The sequence below is a fragment of the Sminthopsis crassicaudata genome, chromosome 3 (assembly GCF_048593235.1).
Source record: "Sminthopsis crassicaudata isolate SCR6 chromosome 3, ASM4859323v1, whole genome shotgun sequence".
NCBI classification, from domain to species: Eukaryota; Metazoa; Chordata; class Mammalia; order Dasyuromorphia; family Dasyuridae; genus Sminthopsis; species Sminthopsis crassicaudata.
In genome coordinates, this window is record NC_133619.1 from 385,544,348 (window position 1) to 385,565,054 (window position 20,707).

At 33.4% G+C, this 20,707-nt stretch overlaps 1 protein-coding gene across 3 annotated transcripts in view; it reads left to right on the forward strand.

Moving 5' to 3' along the window:
* The window catches only part of ARHGAP15 (Rho GTPase activating protein 15), an 818,431-nt gene that overhangs the window by 133,911 nt on the left and 663,813 nt on the right, over positions 1 to 20,707 (forward strand). For all 3 annotated transcript variants that reach the window (XM_074302035.1, XM_074302034.1, XM_074302036.1), the window contains exons 4-5: positions 480 to 541; positions 9,061 to 9,148. In XM_074302035.1, coding sequence (XP_074158136.1) covers positions 480 to 541; positions 9,061 to 9,148 — 150 coding nt within the window. The remainder of the gene's footprint in view (positions 1 to 479; positions 542 to 9,060; positions 9,149 to 20,707) is intronic.

The window sequence follows — 20,707 nt, forward strand, 5'->3', positions numbered from 1 at the left end:
AAGTAAAACCTAAAGAGAACAGTGTTTCTAACTATTCATCAATAATTCAATTTCTTAAATGATAATTCAGTCAACCTGGCACTTCCTAAGGTAAGTGAGTAGGTCCAGGGAGAGAGAAAGTGGGTCTCATTCCAGTAATAGCAGGTATAAAAGGAGGGAAGGATAAGCATTTCATTATGGTTCATTTCATCATTTTGAAACAATTATGCAAACAAAAGAATTCAGTGTTGATTCACATAAAACAAAAATGAAAGTATAGACCACAAATCATTCCAAAATCGATCAATCTATCTCTTAGTGTATTTAACTACTTGGGAAGGATATGACCTTACAGGCACTTGTGATAAGCTATATGTGCATTATTAATGAAGTCTATGAGGGGACATTTCCTGATAAAGACTCTTGAAAGAAATAGGTTCATCCAAACTAATAATGCATAAGAGTCTGCCATGTGTTTAACATTTACATTTTTCTTGCAGATGGTTGAAAAAGAAGGATATCTCCAAAAAGCTAAAATTGCAGATGGAGGGAAGAAACTAAGGTATTAAAGAATCTTAATTTGATATGTCATATAATTGATGTGGTCTCTTCATTCAGATGATTAAACCTGTGTATGACTGCCATTGTTTAGGTATTGTAAGGTATTGAATGATTACTGTCATTTTCTACTCACCTATCACCATTATCATCATAATTATTCACTATATTTTGTTCAGCTGCAGGAAACATACAAATGGGTGTTACATGACTATTGGGAACTTGCAGTCTAAATAGACGAGAACCTTTCTTTCCATTTGTTTATAAAATTAATGGTTTGGGAGATTAATGTTTGCATTTAGTGATAAATTCATGCTTTAAAAGGTGGCAGAACCAACAAGGAGCTCTGTTATTTTGAATCTGATTCACACCAATATAAAAGGTCTGGTTGCTAGGGCGGACAAAATGTAATGTTGATAAAAGTAGCTACAAATTGTGAAGAACAAATTTCAAAAAGTTCACAATAAAGATAGGTAGAACTTCATGAACTAAAATTCTTTGAGGATAGGGAGCCCAGATAGGATGGGAAACCCTCAAGAATAAAATTCTGAAGGGAAGAAGAGAAAGATTTGGAATTAAGAAGAAAAACAGAAGCTGTATGATGAGATATATATGGATTTGCAGAGGGGAATCACTAAACAGTTTTGATAAAAGGACATGTGAAGAAAAGGAAAGTAAGAATTGACAATAGATCAAAATTATAAAAGTGTTGTACATTTCTGAAAGAATAGTGTCAGGGCTACTGAAGTTCAAAGTTGGATGAAGGTGAGGAAATAAGCCAACATCAGGGGATGCTTAAGATATAATGGGGGAAAAAAAAGACAAGGTCAAATAAGGAAAAGGACCATCACATGAAATACATGGAACTTGAAATTGGAAATCAGAGAAAAAGAATTATTCAATTCTTATTTTATTTCAGTTTTCTTTGAATTGAGAATAATTTTTTTCATCTAACAAGAATAGAACAAAAAATGGTTAATAAAAACATTGGTAAATAGGAAGATAGGAAAATATTCGTTATTGTTGATGAGTTTGAGTCATCAAATCCAGATGAATTGCATTTTCTGGAACTGAAAAAAATCTGGGGAAAAATGTAATTTTTGATCCACCTTTGAAAGATCATGAAGAATAAGAATAAAAGATACTACAATAATGGAAAAGAGTAATTTTTTTTTTTCAATTTTCAAAAACAAAAGAGAATGTCTACAAATTGTACTACTGTACAGTGAATTTGAGTTTGTTTTCTGATACAATTTTGGAATTAGTCTAAAACAATGAGCTATAACAGAGATAAATATATCTTTTTACTATTAGTTTTTAAAAAAATCAATTGTTATATTGATGTAGTAGATGTGGAGGGGCATGGCTTTGTGGAAGCTGGTTAAGAGAGTTTAGGAGTTGTATTCTTTTCTGCTTAGGCCATTTCTACAGTACTCTATTGACCTCTGGGAATCATGTTTTAGAAATAAAATTAATGAATTAGAGAAGTTTCAAAAGAAGGTTAAGTCTGAGTTCATGCAATATAAAGAATGGCTAAAGCTATTGATGATGCTTAGAGTGGAGAAGGCAAGAATTCAGAATCATGTGCTAGCTACCAAACAAATCAATTAGATTTGTTTTTGGGAAAGTCACTTAACCTCTCCCAGCCTGTTGCTTTATCTGTAAATTCAAGAGTTTGAAATTAGATGATAGCCAGTAGATTCCTCATTTCTGCATGTCTGTATCTGACTCATCCTTTGGAATCCAGATGAATTCTTATCAGAAAGCCTTTCACAATTACTCTGATCTGTAATGATCTCTCCTTTCTTTGGAATTCTAATGTACTTAAAAGCATTATTAGTCTGTTAAAATGGATGTTAACTAGATTCCCAGTTTGCTAAAGGCAAATCTGTCATATTCCTTTTCTCTCCCTCAATACCTAGAACCCGGGTAGATAAATAGTAGGAACTTAAGTATTTGACAAAATGAAATTCTATTTATTTCTTGCAATTCATACAGAAGAAGTATCATAGTATTTTGCATAAAGAAGTTGCATTTGAATCAGAAGGAACTGTATTTAAGTCAAATACTTTAAGTCTCTATCCCTGAGCCTCAAAATGTCAATTCTAATATTCTAAATCCAGAGAAGTTGCCAATCAGCATTGGTATACAATTTTTTGATCTTGATTTCTTTGCACAGGCCCCGTTTTTAAAAAAATCTTCATGCACATTATTATACTTCCTCTTCTAGAAGGTAAGAAGGAAAATATTGCCCAAATGTTTCTGAGAATGTTGCTGTGGGTGAATGGCAGGAATCAGAGTCAAAAATTCTGCATTAGACAGTTAGCAAAATAGAATTGAATTTCTGGAATACTCAAAATAAAATCATTTTTCCTCTATGGTTTTTTCATCTTTGTTTTTTTTTGTCATTTCTGACAAAAGACGTGGATGTGGGTGATGGCAGGAATAGTGATAAAACAAGAAGAGTTCCTCAACTATTCAATTTTTTTTTAACAGAAATATAAAGGATTTGGGGCACAGGTAATGAGTGTGTTCTAAGGAACACATTCTATTCAGCTTAGAATGAGAAAATGTGATCAATGTTGGTGTTATAATGTGCTGCCCTCCGGTGTCCATTTTGTAGAATGCTAAAAAATTTCTATAAGGCTATATGTAGCAAATAGATTTTTTTTCTTCCTTTAAATTTCACTATGTCAGTTCATTCCTAGCTTATTTTTGTAAGATATCTATAAGAATTGTCTTTTAGATGCAATATTCTTCTTCACAAACACAGTGAACAAATTTTCTTGGTAAGGATTCATTTCTTTATTCATTTGTAATTGACTGATTTTGTTTTGTTTTTAACCTAATGATTGTTGTATTTAAATTAAATTTGAATTTAAACAGCATTTCCTAGTGAAGAGAAGTTTTCTAAACTGTAGTCTCTAATACTTTCACCAATTTATTGGGAAATGATATGGAAAATGTTTCTTTAATTGGCTTCTGAGAATTGGGCTGACTTTTTTGAAGTTATGGATTCCCTGATACAGTATGCATGAAAGTATGTTTCAGAGAGAGAGCCATTAGCACTCTCAACTTTGCCCACTTGAGGTATGTTCAGGAACATTTCCAGTTATATAGAAATAATAAAATGATAACACTACCCTCTCTCAAAGTAAAATTCTGATTCTACATAGCCATAGATAATGAACCTAAACTTAGGGTCAGGCTTACAGGGTACTTATGCCAGGTTGAGCATGTAGCTTTTCTTAAACAAGGAAAAGGATTCCAATCAGCTTCTTCCCAGAAGAGGTCGTGTTTAATATTTCTTTGTATGTCTCATTGAACTTAGTACAGTACTTAATACAAAGTAGGCACTCTGCAAACTTGCTAATCCATAGATCAAAAAGGCCATTTAGACACTGAAGGCAAGTGGGATGTATATTGTTGAACTAAAGGGAAAAAAGTCATAGATTTCTTGAGAAGTCAAGAAAATAATCAACTCAGAAGGGACAACTGTGATTTCTAACAAGGAGAAAAAGCATCTGAAACATAAGTTAGACCTAGAAGTAATTAAGGCACTTTTAGGTTACAGCAATAGAAACATGGTGCTTAAAAGAAGGAACATGATGGTAGTCTGGAGTAGAATGGCCAAAGCCTTGAAGGCCAGGACCAAGAAATGATAGTGTAGAGGCAGTAAAGCTTTCTCTTAGAGGAATGATATAATCAGGACACTGTCTTAAGAAGGTCACTTGACAGGGATGTGAAAAGCAATTGGAAGGAGAATAAATGGGAATATGGATGCTCTACTTGGGAGGCCATTTTAGCAATGCATGCAACAGGCAATGAGGATCTGAACTGTGGGAGTATAGTGGAAATAAAAATAAAGAGACAGATGGTAATAATATTTTAGAAGATTAGGTAGGACTTGTCAGCAATTTGGAGGGAGAGGGCAGAGTCAAAGAGGACTCTTATCTTTCAAACCCAGTTTAATGAGAAAAGAGTAGTGATATCCCTTTGACAAAAATACAATTATTAGGGGAATGGGAAGCTCAAATGGAAAAGCAAGTTTTGTTTTAAACATTGTATGAGAAATCAGTGAGATATTGAAGTGGGGACATCGAGTAAGCAGTTTGAAATTCAGATCTATAGCTATAGAGAACTGAAGATAAAGCTAGAGATTAGAGAATCATCTTTATTAACCAACTAACATTTATTAAGCATCTACCATGGGCCAGTCCCAAAGGATTACAAGAAAAATGGAACTGCAGGAACACCAAGTTAAATGTAAAACAGAAGCAGAAGCTATGAGAGTGGATGAGATCATTATAGTTGAATAATATATTAAGGTAAAGGAAGACTCAAGGAAACTAAGAAGAATTGGTCAGAAAGATGAGAGATGAACCTTGAAAGTGCAATGTCACAACAACCATGAGAGAAGAAGTTGTTAGAAAATATTGTCAAATATTACATATAGATTGATAGATATATGTATATATGTGGAGATATATATATACATATATAGCATATAAAAATATATAATGTATACACTACACATATGTAGTATGTATAATGCATATGATAAAGAAAAAAGAGAAATGAAAAAATAACATTGACTTTAGAGGAAGAAAAAATCATAATTGATCTTGGAAAGAAATGTTTAAATAGAACAGTGGGAGAAGAATCCATATTGTAAAAGGTATAGGAAAGAATGAAAGAAGAATGAGAAGATGGAGCAAGTGGAATATTCATTCTAAAAGTTCATCATGGAAGAAATAAAACAAGAGTTAAGATGGTATGCTTAAAGGAGTAGTGGAAAGAAGGGGATTTTTTTTAAAGAATAGGAGAGATCTGAGAATATTTGTAGGACAAGGAAAAAGAGACCAGAGAATGGGAGAGACTTAGGAGTTATATACTCTACACCTTCTCAACTCACCCTCAGTTGCTTCTCCCCTCTAATTGGAAGACTAGAGCCTGGAACACTAAACCTCCCTTAATAGAGGACTCAAAACTTCCCTGGTAACTCTGTTTTCCATCAGCAATTCTTCTTGGGTTTCACTCCACAGAACAAAATGTCTTTCTTCCACCCCTTGGTCTACTCTCCTACCTATCTCTAAACTTTTTCAGCTTCCTTTTGTATGTTATCTTATTCCATTACATTGTAAGCTCTTTGAGGGCAAGAATTGTTTCTTTTTTATTTGTAGCACTGTGCCTGGAACATAAAAAGTATTAATAAATATTTATTAAATTGAATTGAATGAAAAGGAAGGAAAGATGGAACAAGATCACTGAGGAAAGATAAGGGGAAGTTTAAGGATACAGGTGGGGTGCTTAGCTTTGGCAGGATTAAAAGTCTCTTCTGAGATGGATTAAAAGAATAAGAGACTGAGAGAAGAGTTGAGAAATTTTATTATAAATGTCTCAGTCAAGAATATATGGGGAAATTAGGGTCTGGCAAGAGAAAGTATAGACTTGAAGGTTTGGGTGAGAGTAAGATATAAGAAATACCTGAGAATATGTTAAATCAGAAAGAGGTAAAGAATTTCCATGCAATAGTCAAGACTTACATCCTATATATATATATTTTTTTCCAAATGGGTCTTTATTCAATAGTTTCATCAAGTCCAATTCTTTATGAACCCATTTGGGTTTTCTTGAAAAAGTTTATCATTTCCTTCTTCAAATATACTCTGTAATAAAGTCATACTGGATTATTTATTAATAGAAAGGATCACAAGTTCATAGATATAGAGCTGAAGGGGAACAAATTAGCCACACACTATAACTCACTTAATGACTTGCCCAAAGTTATACAAGTAAAAATTGTCTGAAGACATTCTCAAACACTATTTTCACTCGGGCATTCTAGGCCATATCCTTTAACTTTGGCAATGTTCTACTATCTTATTTGACCAGAGTTTTATTATTTCTCCAAATATTGTTATTGCCATTTTCTTCTCCAAATGTACACTACAATGAAGCCATACTGGATTATTTATTTTTCCCCAAGCACAATCCATGATTATCTACTTCTTATTCAGTCCTCTTATGTTATTTATTCCTGTCCCTTAGAAGTCTTTTTCTCATTTCTACCAGTTGAAATCCTGTCCATCCTTTAAAACTTGGCTCAGATGTTGCTTTATCAAGTTCTTGATATCCCTCAAAAATGTAATCTCTCCCTTTCCTAGAGTTTCATAGATTTTTTTTGATATTTCTTTTAAGGTACTTATTCTTCCCTGTAGTATAGTTATTTGGATACTTGTGCCTACTAAATTGTAAGTTTATTGTGGGAATAAACTTCTTGATTTTATCCATGTATTTAATATGCAGATACAAGCTCAGCAAAAATATTAAAAATAATTTATTTTGACCTGAATTTAAAGTGTGAACCACAAAGTCTTGTACAGTCATCTTTTAAATTTGGGAATTTGAGATAAAGAATGTGTGCTAAAATCCAACATATGTAGAAGATGTTAGCTAATGCTGTGAAGGGGAACCGTTATGCTGTAATTCTTTAAATTTAAGTTAAAAGGTTCATGCTAAAAAAGATGCTGAAGCATAAAACATTGTTACTAAAAATGTCCAGTTGCCTTACAGACTTGAAATGCAGAACCATGAAAAAAAGAAAAGTAAAGAAAAAAGAATCTTTTCCTGTCTAGATCTGTGATGTTACAAAGCAACAAAGTCTTCCTTCAATTAATTAGCTACTCTGAGATCTGTGTATTCATGCATAATCATCATGAGACACAATATTAAAGCACAAGGGGTATGCCTAAAGCACACAACTAAATAAACAAGAAGCCACATTAAGTACTGAGAAGTCTCATCAGCAATATCCCAAAGCCACCACTTTCCCACACAAGATTTCCATAGAGTGTTGATCTTAGACCCTGATGATCAATTTTGAGCTTATTCTGCTGCTTCCACAACATAGCAGAAGCAGCATACCTCTAGTCAGTCATAGGTTCATAGGTTGGTAGGTGAGCATCTATATATAGCATTCAGTGCATTGGCCCTTTCAGCATGGAACCTCATACAAAGGACACTCAATTAAATGATACAGGAAGAACATAATTTCAAGTCCAGGAATCTGGAGGCAACAACAACAACAACAACAACAAAAACTTGACCTTGAGTGGATTAAAGAATATGTAGTTTGTGTAAACTATGTGCAACAAATGCCAAAGACACAACTATTCCTTGTATGTTTAGCTGAATTTTACAGTTTGAAAAATTCAAGAGCAAATTTCCTTTTGAAAAGATTACTTTTATTTAGTTAGTAAGCCTTCAAGCAAGCTAATGAGTTCAAATAAAAAAGAAAAAATGGAAGGTAAAGTATTGTAAAACTAAATTACAAATATATTTTGTAGATTTTCATGTGGATCTCCTTTAAAGTAATTTCTAAAAACTTCTTTGTCCTTTGTGTGAATTGAATGCTTCCTTCCATTTTATGATCCTAAAATGGAAAAAAAAAAAAAAAAAAAGCAAAAACGATGTATTAGGAAAAGCATTTAGTTAGGAACTAAGTTACCTCATCTGTCAAATTGACTCAGTTCCTGAATTTTTAACCTTAGGAAGCTACTTAACTTCTCTTGACCTCAGTTTCCTCATCTTGAAAAGGAATGGAAAAGAGAAGGAAGAAATGTTGAAGTAAATGTCAATGAAGCTCTCTTCGTTCAGGATTCATTCCATGAATCCTAAGAATAAAATCAACCTGGGATTCCATATTAACAAGAAGGATTGACTGGCTATCCTTTGGAAATCATCTCCTCTTATAATTTATGCTATAAATTCAGGACGATTGATTAGTTGGAGAGACATATTATGACTTATCACTGTATGGCGTCTTGAGAGGAACTCATTGTACTCTCCAGCACCTCTGTCCTCAAAGCTCTACTTTTACTACAATTAAAAAATATTGCAAATGTGTCCTATTTGTATCCTAACCTATAGTCTAAATCAGCTTTTATAGTAGAGGTGAGTTTTACAGCTTATATTTCTATCTTACCATTGTCTTGCTATAAAACTGTGGTCATATTCTTTTCTTTCTCATTTACAAAAATGATATTTCTAATAAAAAGTCAAGATTTTAGGAGGATTCAAGAATTAAATTTGCTTATTAACTTAGTTTAGAGGAACATGTAGGAAAAATACTTTTATTCATTCATTCAACAAATACAAAGTAATTTCAAGATACTTAGTATATAATGGAAGAAGACATTCAAGCCAGTAACTATGATGCAAGTATAAAAGAGATCTGGCCATAGTGCTATACAAAGTGCTATAGACAACTGAGGAGGGAAAAGTCCCCTTCACCCAGAAGGAAAGGGAAGAGTTCAGAAAGTAGACAACACCTAGATTTTTAATATTATGGAATACTTTTCCTATTACTACTGTGATCCTTGAATATTTACTGATCAACATCTTGAAGAACTGGTTAAAATTATCCTTTAAAAGGTTGTACCCATACCTGAAACACATAGAAGAATAATTATGATATGATTTCTTCAGTTCATAAATTTATTATGATTTTATTTTTTAAAGGAAAAACTGGTCTACTTCCTGGATAGTCCTTTCTAGTCGGAAAATAGAATTCTACAAAGAATCTAAGCAACAAGCTCTTTCTAATCTGGTAAGTAGTTATCTCTTGACTGCTCTCATCTTTTCAAAATTATATGTTTGGTATCATCAAAAATCTCACCATCCCTTTAAGCCTCTAACATCTGAAAGTAGATTCAGGAAATGGCTCAATAAACTTTTAATCAGATGAAGAGAGAATGGAACTTAGTGTCTGTTTTATTAAGTGATGCATTTGGAGAATAATTGTAAAGCGAGATGAATGGTGAGTGGCTATCTAATAAAATGAAGGTAACACTTTAAATTGAGGTGCCATTTATAAATGCTTTATTCTTATTTATGAAATGATTGCTAAATGCACCTACTTGCTCAAATAATGTATTATAAAGTATGTTATAAAATGCATTAGTAATAAATGCTTAATGGATGAGGCTATGAGAAGCTGTTGTAAAGAATATTATGAGACGTAAATCGTATTAAACCATGTATGTGCATCTTTAATACATGAATTTAAGTTGTTATCCAGTATGCAATAAAGCGCTTCATACATTAATAAATAATAATCAACTGTTTATAAATGGCACCTTAATATAGGTTATACCAGTGGGGGAACACTGTAAGTTGCAAAGTGATTTTTTTTTTATCTTAATCTAACCATGACACCCACCCTATGCAGCTCATTTCACTGAATATTTCTTATGTCTCCATCTAATGCAATTAATATAATTTCTGTATCTAATAGCCGCTAAAAAGTAAAATTTCTTGTCCCTCAGTATTGTACCTAGAGGAGAGACTACAGATGTCTGTCTTTAGAAATTTGACAGTAAGAACACAAACAGTAATGGCATATATAGCCCTTCAGTGCTGTCATAAGGATGCTGTGGCCAGCAAACTCTACACGCTATCATAAACACAAAGGAAGTCACTGAGAGCATGCGGTTGCAGTAGGACCTAGGACACACTTGACAGGATCTGATTGTGAATGACTCCCAAGGCCGAGCTAACCTGCCATACTGTGTTGAAGTGATGGGTAGCTGGGAAAGGTGCATGCTTGGCAGGAGTCAAAAACAATAACCTAATTTATATTTGGCAGGTAATGAAATGCTGGAGAGTTCTCTGCTCTCCAGCCATGAGTCATGTTTCCTATGTAATCCTCTTTAAATGGGAAACACAAAATCATTCACTAAGGGACATTCATTAAAGGAGGAGATTGGAGGAAGAACAAAAGGTGGCATTTGGTTTGTTCTGATAATTGCAATAGTCCTTTATCCCCAAGTGGCCAGCTGGTTTCAGAGTTTTGATGTGGTCCAATCAGGAAATTAATTATGAATAAATTAAATATACTTAGTAGTGAGCTACTTTTGACTGTTGCAGAAATGTGTATCAGTTTGGGGGTTTCATTTATTTATTTGCTTTTGGCCAGGTTTAAGATAACCTCTTTTAAGAGAATGAAGTAACCTTAAGGGCAATCTGAAGGCAAGAAAAAAAAAAAAAAAAAAAAAAACCCTCCCATTCTAATGCTATCCCCTTGGTTTTTTCTTTGAATGTATTCTGATGGGGATGTGGAGAAATAAAGGGAAATTGTTTGCATTGCTCATGCTTTGCTGCTGAGAAGATCATCTTTGTCCTGCTGAGTGAGAAGAATACTGTTGGAGCTGAGTTTATATGAATGTGCTGGGCTAATGGGAGAGATTAGATTCCAAATTAAAGCATTTGGTTTAGTTTAGTTTCTCCCCCCTTTCCCCTCCATCCCTTTAAATCTCTCTTACCAGGAGATGCACTTATCAACTGCTTAATTTTATCCAGGTGGGACAAAATTCCATTTAAAGTTATGTCGAATATTTAAAAACCCAGCTCACTAATTAGGTTTCTTCAGTTTAAAGACAACTGTATCTTCAGAACTGTTGCAAAAATCTCGGACTCTTTGACTTTTAGAAGAAAGAAGAAATTGGTAAACATATCTTGGCAGTATTAACAAAGTACTCCTGGCTCTGTTTTCAATGCTTTTATTTATTTATTTATTTTTTTCCCAGGCATTCATTGTCTTCAAAGGGAATTCAGGGCAGGAACTAAATGTGAGCTCTGGTAATAGAGATGAGAATTAAGAGCTTTTGTTTATACAGTCTGAATTGTCTTACTAGTTGTCTTCTTGGATTTGCTTCTAAATTAGTATTAGAGCCTTAGCAAGATCAACTACATTGACCAATCTTGCTTTTTTCAAAGAGATGATACACCAATTGCCAAACGTTGATTAAAGATAATGTGGTTTATTTTGTAAGAATTTTATGATAAACGTTCAGGATTTTTGTTCTTACCCAGTTCACACATGCTGGAATGTGTTGTTGGGAGTGGGGTTAAGGGTACGGATGGGAGGAGAAAGAGGAATTCTTCCCTTTCATCCACGAAGTCATTTGAAACTGCTCATGGGTGATGACAGAAAAGGGTTTGAAAAATGTAAAAGATATGTACGTGATCAGTTTTACCAAATGACATGGTTAAGTCCATTTGGGCAATCCAGGTACTCAAATGCTAAATGTGGTAATAGACAATAGTCCAAGAAAGCTATCAGCAAAAATCCTTTTCAAAAGGAAATATGTATTCACATGCTGTGTTGCTTATTATCTTTTCCTAATATAAAATTTAAATTCTTTAATGTGATATTTAAAGTCATGCACAATCTAGTTCCTTCCTACCTTTCCAGACCTATGTCATATTCCAGCTCACCCTGCTGTACTTTGGGTTCCAACCAAACTGATCTAATGACCCAAACTCAACACTTCATCTCTCATCTTTGTGTTTTTGCCAAGAACACACTTTAACTTTGCCTCTGCCTCTGAGTATCTCTGGCTTCCTTAATGCCTCTGTTTTTAACTATTTTTCCCTACAGGAAGCCATTCTTGCCCCTTCAGCTGTAAAACAGTTCATTTCCTCCTTGAATTAGCTGATTTTTGTTTATTTTTTTACATATCCTACCTTCACAATAGACTTGGCAAGAGTTAGTATTGTTTTGTTTTTGACTTTTGTATTTCTAGTAACTAATATAAGACAGTGCCATGCATAGAGGACTGAAGATTTTGAGTTGGAATGAGCTTTAAAGGTATTGTATCTAAAACCCCCCTTACAAATAATAAGGAAACTTGGTTGTAAGAAGCTCACTGACTTTCTTAGGAGTATAAAGTCCTAAATTTCAATCCTAGTACTTCAGTCTTCTTACCCTTCACTCCTCAAATATATTCTTAATTCCATCGACATTAGCCTCCTGGCTATTCCCAAGAACAAGATATTCCATTTCTAGGCATTTTGTGGGATTGTTGTCTCTCATGCCTGAAATGCTCTCCCTTCTCCTTTCAGACTACTTATCTTTCTCTAAAATCTCTAAAATTATTTTTCTCTAAAATCTCTTCTATGAGAAATCTTTCCTAATCCCTCTTCATTTCAATGCTTTTTATCTTTTAATTATTTTCTACTTATTTTGTAAATAGTTTACTTTGCTTATTATCTCTCCCATTAGATAGTAAACTCTTAGAGGGCAGGGATTATCCTTTGCCTTTTTTGTATTTTTAATACTTCACAGTCTGTCTAGCACAGGATGATTGCTTAAGAAATGTTGAGAATGAGAATGAGTTGCAGAGAATTCATTAGTCCACTCACATAGAGAAATATACAAATAAACATCCACAGAGATTAATTTATACCTAGACAACTGGCAAATATGAATTTCTGGTTATCTTTTCATTTTTAAACTTTAAAGTTCAGGATGCCTAGAGGCTAAATGTGCCCAGAGCATAGCTTGGGGGCTAGAGTCTGAATGGAGTCACTCCATTTGGGATATCCCATCTCTTTAAATATTTTAGAGAGTGAAATCCATTTAATTGATATAAAGGAGAATTTGACAGACCTTATATCTGTGAATAGTATAGTTGTAGTAAAGGCATAAATTGCTGACTTTTGAGCTGAAAAATTAGGTTCTATGAAGGTTTATCTATCTATCTATCTATCTATCTATATCTATCTCTTCTATCTATCTAACTATTTCTATTCACATCTATTTCTATAAATGTACTTTTCAATTAAGGTTCCAGTAAATTTTAGATAGATAGATAATCCTAGTATAAAGAGTCAAATCATAAAAAAATTATTGAAAAATAGAAAATATAGTTCATAACTATACTCATACATTCAAAACAGATAAATGATAGAGAATAATAATCTTAATTATATGAAATTAAACACAAAAATAAAACAAATTTAATTAGAAGAGTAAAAAAATATTCATTTCTAATGAAATGTTAATGTATAATATGTATACAAAATTGGCATAAATAAATAAGATTAAATATCATTCTTAGAAGCGATCAAAGGACATAAACTAATCATTTTCAAAGTAAGTGATAACTATACACAATTACCTAAAATATTTAAAATAGCTGATAATGAACAAATCTAAATGCAAACAATCCTGATATACCAACTAACAGTCATCTGACCAACAAAGGTCCTTTAAGCTGAAAAATACTCTTTTTGGAAGTGATTTTGGGAAGACAGAGTTGTGAATTGGTTTTTATTAGGAAAACAATTTGAATAATTCAAGAAAGTTACCAAAATGTTTATAACTTTTAACTCCAAGATTCTACCACTGGGACTATAATCCAGTGATGTAATTGATAGAAAGAAAAAAAAAAAAACCTACATAGAAAAATTGTTGATAGAAGCATGATTTGTAATGATACAATGGTGGAAGCAATATGTATGCTTAACAATTGGGGAATGTCTGAATATATTATGTGTATTTATAATTTAATATTATTCTACCAAAAACCTTGAAAATTATGAAGAATTAAGGAAAATATTGATAATCTTGCATAAAGTAATGCAAAATGATGGAAGCAGAGCCAAAAGAATGGCATAGGTAGTGGCCAAAACAATATTTGGAGAAATAATAAAACTCTGGTCAAATAAAATAAATATTTGACCATAAAATAAAATACATTGCCAAAGTTAAAGGACACAGCCTAGAATGTCTGAGTGAAAATAATGTTTGAGTATGTCCTCAGAGGAACTTTTACCTGTATAACTTTGGGCAAGTCATTTTACTTCTCTGGATCTCAGTCCTTTTCTGCAAAATTAAGTGGGTTATACTGTGTGGCTACGTAGTTCCCCTTCAGCTCTATACCTATGATCTTCTGATCCTTTCTATTAATAATAAAATGTTTTCTTGGGGAACATACAGTGTCAAGTGTGCTTGAATATTATATCAAAATAACTAAAGAATCAATTAATTCATATAAAAATTGTTCAATTTTAAAAATTATTAATGAGTTTTTTAAAAAGGAAATAACTAACATAGTGAGGGGCTATAGTTTGCAGAAAAAAAAAGTTTGTTATGCTTGGAAAAGAAAAGGACAGACTTAGAAATAGCAAAAAAATTCAGGAGGCAAATTTTTAGTGGAAAAGAAAATGAATTGAAGGAATAATTGTTGGATGAGAATTCCCTAAAAAGTAGGAGATTATTTGGTTAGACTAAAAGAGCTCGGAAGAAGTTATTTCAGCATATTTCCTGCTGTATTAATTCTCCTTTTCATAGATAAAAGTAACTAAGATTGAATAGTGTGGTGCAGCATAATCATTGAAGCTGAAGAGAGCAAAGACAGGGTGTTGCATTAGTAACTGAAGCAAATGTAGTCATTAAGTATGATGACAAGAAATAGGGTAGAGAAAAGGACTGGGAGTCAAATGCTATATTATCTTGGAAGTTAGTAGATGACAATGTTGAATTAGTTAGTGATTGCACCCGCCTCTTGGTGCTTGCTGCTCTTTCAGCCCTCTTCTCATTGGTGGATTCTTCCTGATACCTCCATTTTGCAGAATCCTAGAGCAGTTGTCACTCATAATCAGGACTATGTCATTCTGCCTCTGCCTCATTACTCAATCTTTCTGGTCACTTCTCCCATTGGTGGGTTCTTCTTAGAGCTTCCATTTTGGACCATTCATCCCTTATTCTCTGGACTTAGCTACCATCCCCTCCCCATCTCTCCATTTTTAGATCCCTTGTTATATATTGTCTTCCCGAAGAAGGATATAAGCCCTTAAAGACAGGGACTCTCCTTTTTATTTGTTTTGTATCCTTGGTATTTAGCACAGGTACTGGTACTTATTAAATGCTTGATGACTGACTCATTGTGGAGTTTATATGGTAAATAGTGGGTATTTTAAGAGAAGAGATAATGTTGAGTTATGATGGAATAGGAATGAACATTCTCTCCCTTGAATCAAAGTAGTAGAAGAAAGCAAATTTAAATCCAGTAAATTTGAGGAAGTGAAGGAAGAGCTTATGCAAAAGGTTGATGGTTTAGGGAAATTTTTTCAAAGATAGGATTGTAACTGTAGAGCTAGAAGGAACTTTAATGTCCATTTTTATACCCTTTAATTTATTAGATGAGGAAACTGAGGTACAGAGATGGAAAATTCACGACTGGGGTCACATAGTAAGCATATGAGGTGCTTTTGGAACCCAGGTCCCTTCTGCCAGTTTGCTTCTCAAGAGAAAAGGTCATCAACAGAACCAGATGGAAAGATCTAGTAAAAAAACTGTATCAACAGGACAAGGAACAGAAAGATTCCTTTATAGTAGTCTGAAAAGAGATTAAGAAGTAGCAGGGATGAGGAAGGTACAGACAACTTGTAGGCATGAATTAAGCAAGCGTTTGGGATGATGGAGCTGAAAGAAGATGACAGAAGGAGCAATGACTTCACAGGGCACACAGAACTGTCAAACTCACTCCCTCTTCCGGCCATTGATATCCAGTGGCGTGACAAAAGTCAGAAGAACTGGTGATGACTCAGGATGCAGGGAATGACCTTGGTGTCTCCAATGTCCCACCAAGCTTTAAGCATTCCACAAGACCTGCTCCAGCTGCCTTTGAAACCATTGACACAGATTATCCATCAGTTACACTTAAGGTAACTTTCTGATGAAATAGTTTACCAGGTATGGCAACCATAAACTTCTTGGTGCCATAAGTAAGAGTAGAGTGCCAGATGGGCACCAAAGACAGAGGAGCAGCCCTGAAAAGGGCTTGACAAAGCTATTGGTCTTCCTTAAATGTCCCCTTTCTTTCATAGTAAGTAGGGAAAGGAGCACAATGGAAGAATATGGAATGGGAAGAAGGATCTAGCATGTGAAGGGCTTTCAGTGACAAATAGATTTTACATTTGGGGAACCCACTCAAGGTTATTGGCCAAGGGAGTGACACTCTGGGAAAATCAATTGAATAGATAATGGATTGAGATTAGAGTGGCAGGAAAGCCAACGAGAAGGCTATTGCAATAGTCTACAAATAATGCAATGAAGGCTTATATCAGGGTAGCAGCTACCCTGCTGGCTTTGTAGTGGGGAAAACCATGAGACTTAACTTAACAAATTAGATGTGTAGAGTAAATATGAGAGAGGAGACAAGGATATCACTAAGGCTGGAAGCCTGGAAGACTGGAACAATAAAAGCACCCTCAGTAATATCAGAAAATTTGGAAGAGGACAGAGTTCTGGGTATGTGGGAGAGAGGAGTAAAGATCATGAGTTTTTATTCTGGGTTTGTTGAGTTTGAGATACTTGAGACCTTCAGCCTGAGATGTACAATTTGTGATACAAGATTTGAGCACAGTAAAGGTTCAGGCCAAAGATATTAGCCTTGGGAACATCTTAATTCAGATAATAATTGAAGCCTTGGGAGCTGATGTAATTCCCACATGTAATAGCATGAAAGCAGGAAAAAGGGACTAAAACAATCAAGGTTAGTGATCATGATCTGAACAATACTAGGAAATTGTTAGATAGGAGAACCAGGTAAGAGAGCAGTGTCATGAAAACCTAGAACACAAGGGCAGTCTAAAATGTCAAAGGCTGCATAGAGAGTGTGATAACACTATTATAACACACTACATAATTTCAGAAACATTATAAATATATTAGAAGCTTAACTTGCACCTGAAAGAGGTAATTTATTCATACATAATTTAAAAAATTACATCTTATGCAACACTCAAAAATCTTTAATAGCAATAGGAAATCAACAATACTACTTTGAATAAAAGAAAACTTTTCAAGACATTTAATGTGCTATTTGCTCTTTGAAATCATTCATCCTTCTATAACCTTGAAGGCTAAAAAGGAATAATATAAAAGGGCTCATTAAAGTAATCTGTTTACTTTTTTAATATTGTTTACTTCCAAGAAGAGTGAACGCAAGCATTACTTAAATAATGTAATAAAATCAATGTTCATTCAATATTGTATGACTTTAATAGCAAAATGAAGTTATTTATGACAATAAAATGATGATTTAGCAAAAAGATCAAAATAGTTTTTAATCAGAAAACTATTCATTAATTATTAAATATTGTGGACAAAGTGAATACGGGAAGACTTTAGTTTTACAAAGAGAATATCTTTCTTTATCTTTACAAAAAGAGTACCTTTTTTCTTTCTTTGATGCCTTTAAAAGAAAAACTGGAAATGTCCCAATCAACTTCATCATCTTATTGAAGAAAATTCAGATTATTAAGAGATAGCTTATTTTTCACATTAGGCTCACATAAGAGATCCTATTTGGGGAAGGAGGAGAAAAGTGGAGAAGATAGTTATTACTGGGGAAGGTTTGTTGCTGTTTTTTTCCAATTTTAAATATATGGTCTTACCCTCCCAACATTTTGTGGTTTACACTACCATATGGCCTCATCATTTCTAATAATTAGACAAAATGATAACATAAAACCTAAGGGGAACAGGAAAGGGAGGGAAAGCAGAGGAAAGGATAATGTATTCCTGTATTTTATTAACAAAAACCTCTTTCTAATCAAAAATTAAATCAAGCAACTGATATAAATACAAATGAGGTCTAGTTCTCTGCATTATACAGTATAGATGGATTTTTATAATTTTCTCCAGATCTGATCATTAACCACCATAAATACTGCATCTTACATGACTTTTAATAACCAGAAAACCTATGAAATTGATATGATGCTACATAAATGGATAATAGTGTATTATCCTTAAGCAAACTTCACCTTAGGCTGTCCCAGAGATCTATTTTCATTATAAAGCTTGACTCTCTGAGGTTTATCATTTTGGCCGAAGTAATACAACTGAATTATAGTTGATCATGTGATACAATATGCTTGCATGCTTAAAAAATGACTTTAGAAATTCACTGATTTTTCTTTTTCCTGAGCAAGTATTTGCTCTTGGGTATTTAATATTAGGTTATTGGTCCTTCTGAAAATTTACTTACTGAATGAAATTTTTTTTTTATCAATATTCTAAAAGAATGAGTGCTAGGTACATTGACTCAAAGCACAAATCAGCAAACAAATCAGTAGGAAATTGTACCAAAACAAAGAGTTTTGTTTTGTTTTATTTTGTCTTGTTTTATGTTAGCTGAGCATTTTTACCTGCTGGTCCCTTCAACAATGACCAAGATGTCAAGGCTATTGTGAAAAACATAGTAATTTTTTTTCTTTTCATAGCTTTGTATCTCTACAAACCCAATGGGATTTAAATATATAATAACAGTAATTCCAGACTGTAAACAACTATCATATCCTTAACCTTCGTGTTTTTTCAAATTTAAGTGTAAGTGGTCTTCCACATGAAAGGCAAAGAGTATAAGGCTTTAAAAAAAATTGATATAACCACAGATAAGAGAATTATTTAAAAAATTCAAAGAACCTCAGCCAAATTAATATAAAGTGAAAGCAAAATTAGTGTAGTAGACAACATAACAACTATGTCAATATGTATTATTATTTTTTAAAAAGCCAAAAAAACTGGGTTAAAATGCACAGAATAATATGTAGAATGTAAATATATATCTCACATTCTCTCCCAAGCAACTTTAAGCCAATGACACTTGGTGTTTTTTATCCTCCTACATGATCAGTTTGGTAGGAGTAAAACTATCAAATTTTAAAAATTGATTTTAGGTTTCACATTTGTAATTGACAGAAATAAATCTGCATTTACTTTCTAGAATACAAACTACTAGTAATAAAGTTGTAAAAGACAGTATGACGTGATGAATAGCTAGGAGTCAGGAAATAAAGTTTCAAGTCTCACCGCTGACATACAGTGTAACTGTGGACAAATCCCATAACAACAAAAACAAATCATCATCATCATCATCATCAATAATTAACATTTATAAAGGGCAAAAAAGAGATTAAATGGCTGGCCCAGGATTACACTGATAGGAAATGTTTGAGACTAGAATTTAGTCAGGTCTTCCTGACTCCAGTTCAGTTACCTATCTACTGAACCACCTATCTATCCCTAATTTATCAATGCTATAGGTATTCTTCTAAAAAATAATGAGTTATAGGAATTTCCTTACAGAGAATTTCACTAATTGATGGAATCAGATTTAGACCTCCCAACTCCACCAAAGGCAACAAGTACACACACACACACACACACACACACACACACACACACACACACATACATACTGATTTAGTGTCTCAGGTAAATTTATTAGTAAGAACTTCTTTGTATTTTGCATATTGAAAGTACTCTCTGACCAGACCCAAGGTCTCATCTTCTTATTGATTTGTTAGAAATTCTGAAGCTTTGGCCAAGGATGTATTTCTCTTTATGCATCATGTTTTCTTATCTCCACCTGGCTTTCTCTACTTTATCCAGTGCTAGATGCCCCCTCTCACTATACCTCCTCCCCCCAAATCCCCATAATGTCTCTTTTCAGTCAACCTTTTTTATGATGTCTTCCTCATTAGAATGTTAACTGGCAGAATTTTTCTTTCTTCCTGCTTCTATTTGTATTCCTAGCACTTACAGTGCAAAGCATGCTTAAGAATGCTTATTCACTGAATGACTGACTTAATGGCTTTAGATATTTGGGGTTTAATTCAAAGAAATTTGTATTAGGTGACTCCAGATTCAAGAAGAGAACATCAAATACCTTCCCAACAAAGACCTCCCAGTTTTTCTGATAAATGCAGTTCAGAGTATAATGATTCATTTCAGGCCTTTAGTTTTCTATATTGTCATTAACCAAAGTTTCCTATATCATGTTTAAATCTATACCATTTTAGTGAACCATTAGTGAAGATGATCTGCTGGTCACCATTTTCTATGTAAAAATGTAATATGCTTAACAAACTGTTTTTGAATCACCCCTTCTTTTCTGTAGGACTAAGAATTCTTCATGGTTTAGCTTTTTCCTTGTATGGCTTTCAAAATGACAACACATCATCTTTGCAGTTCTTCTCTGAATTCTCTCCAAATTCTTCATAGCCTTCTGTGGTTATGGAATTCTAAAATTAGCTCAGTCTTCCAGTAAATTTCTACCAGAATAATGTGAGGATTGCTCTCCTATTTGTGTATCCCTTCATAGTAAAAGTATTTATTTCTTTATTTGTTTTGTGGGAAGAATGTATTATGTCTCTGAGGTTTTTCTATCACAATTGTACAATTTCCCTAATTGTGCTATTCTATCATTATCCATAATATTTTGTAAATGAAATTGTATTCTAAACAAGGAATATGTTGCCTTTGCTTTTCATATCTTTTCATGTGGTAAAATGCTCTAGAATTTAAACA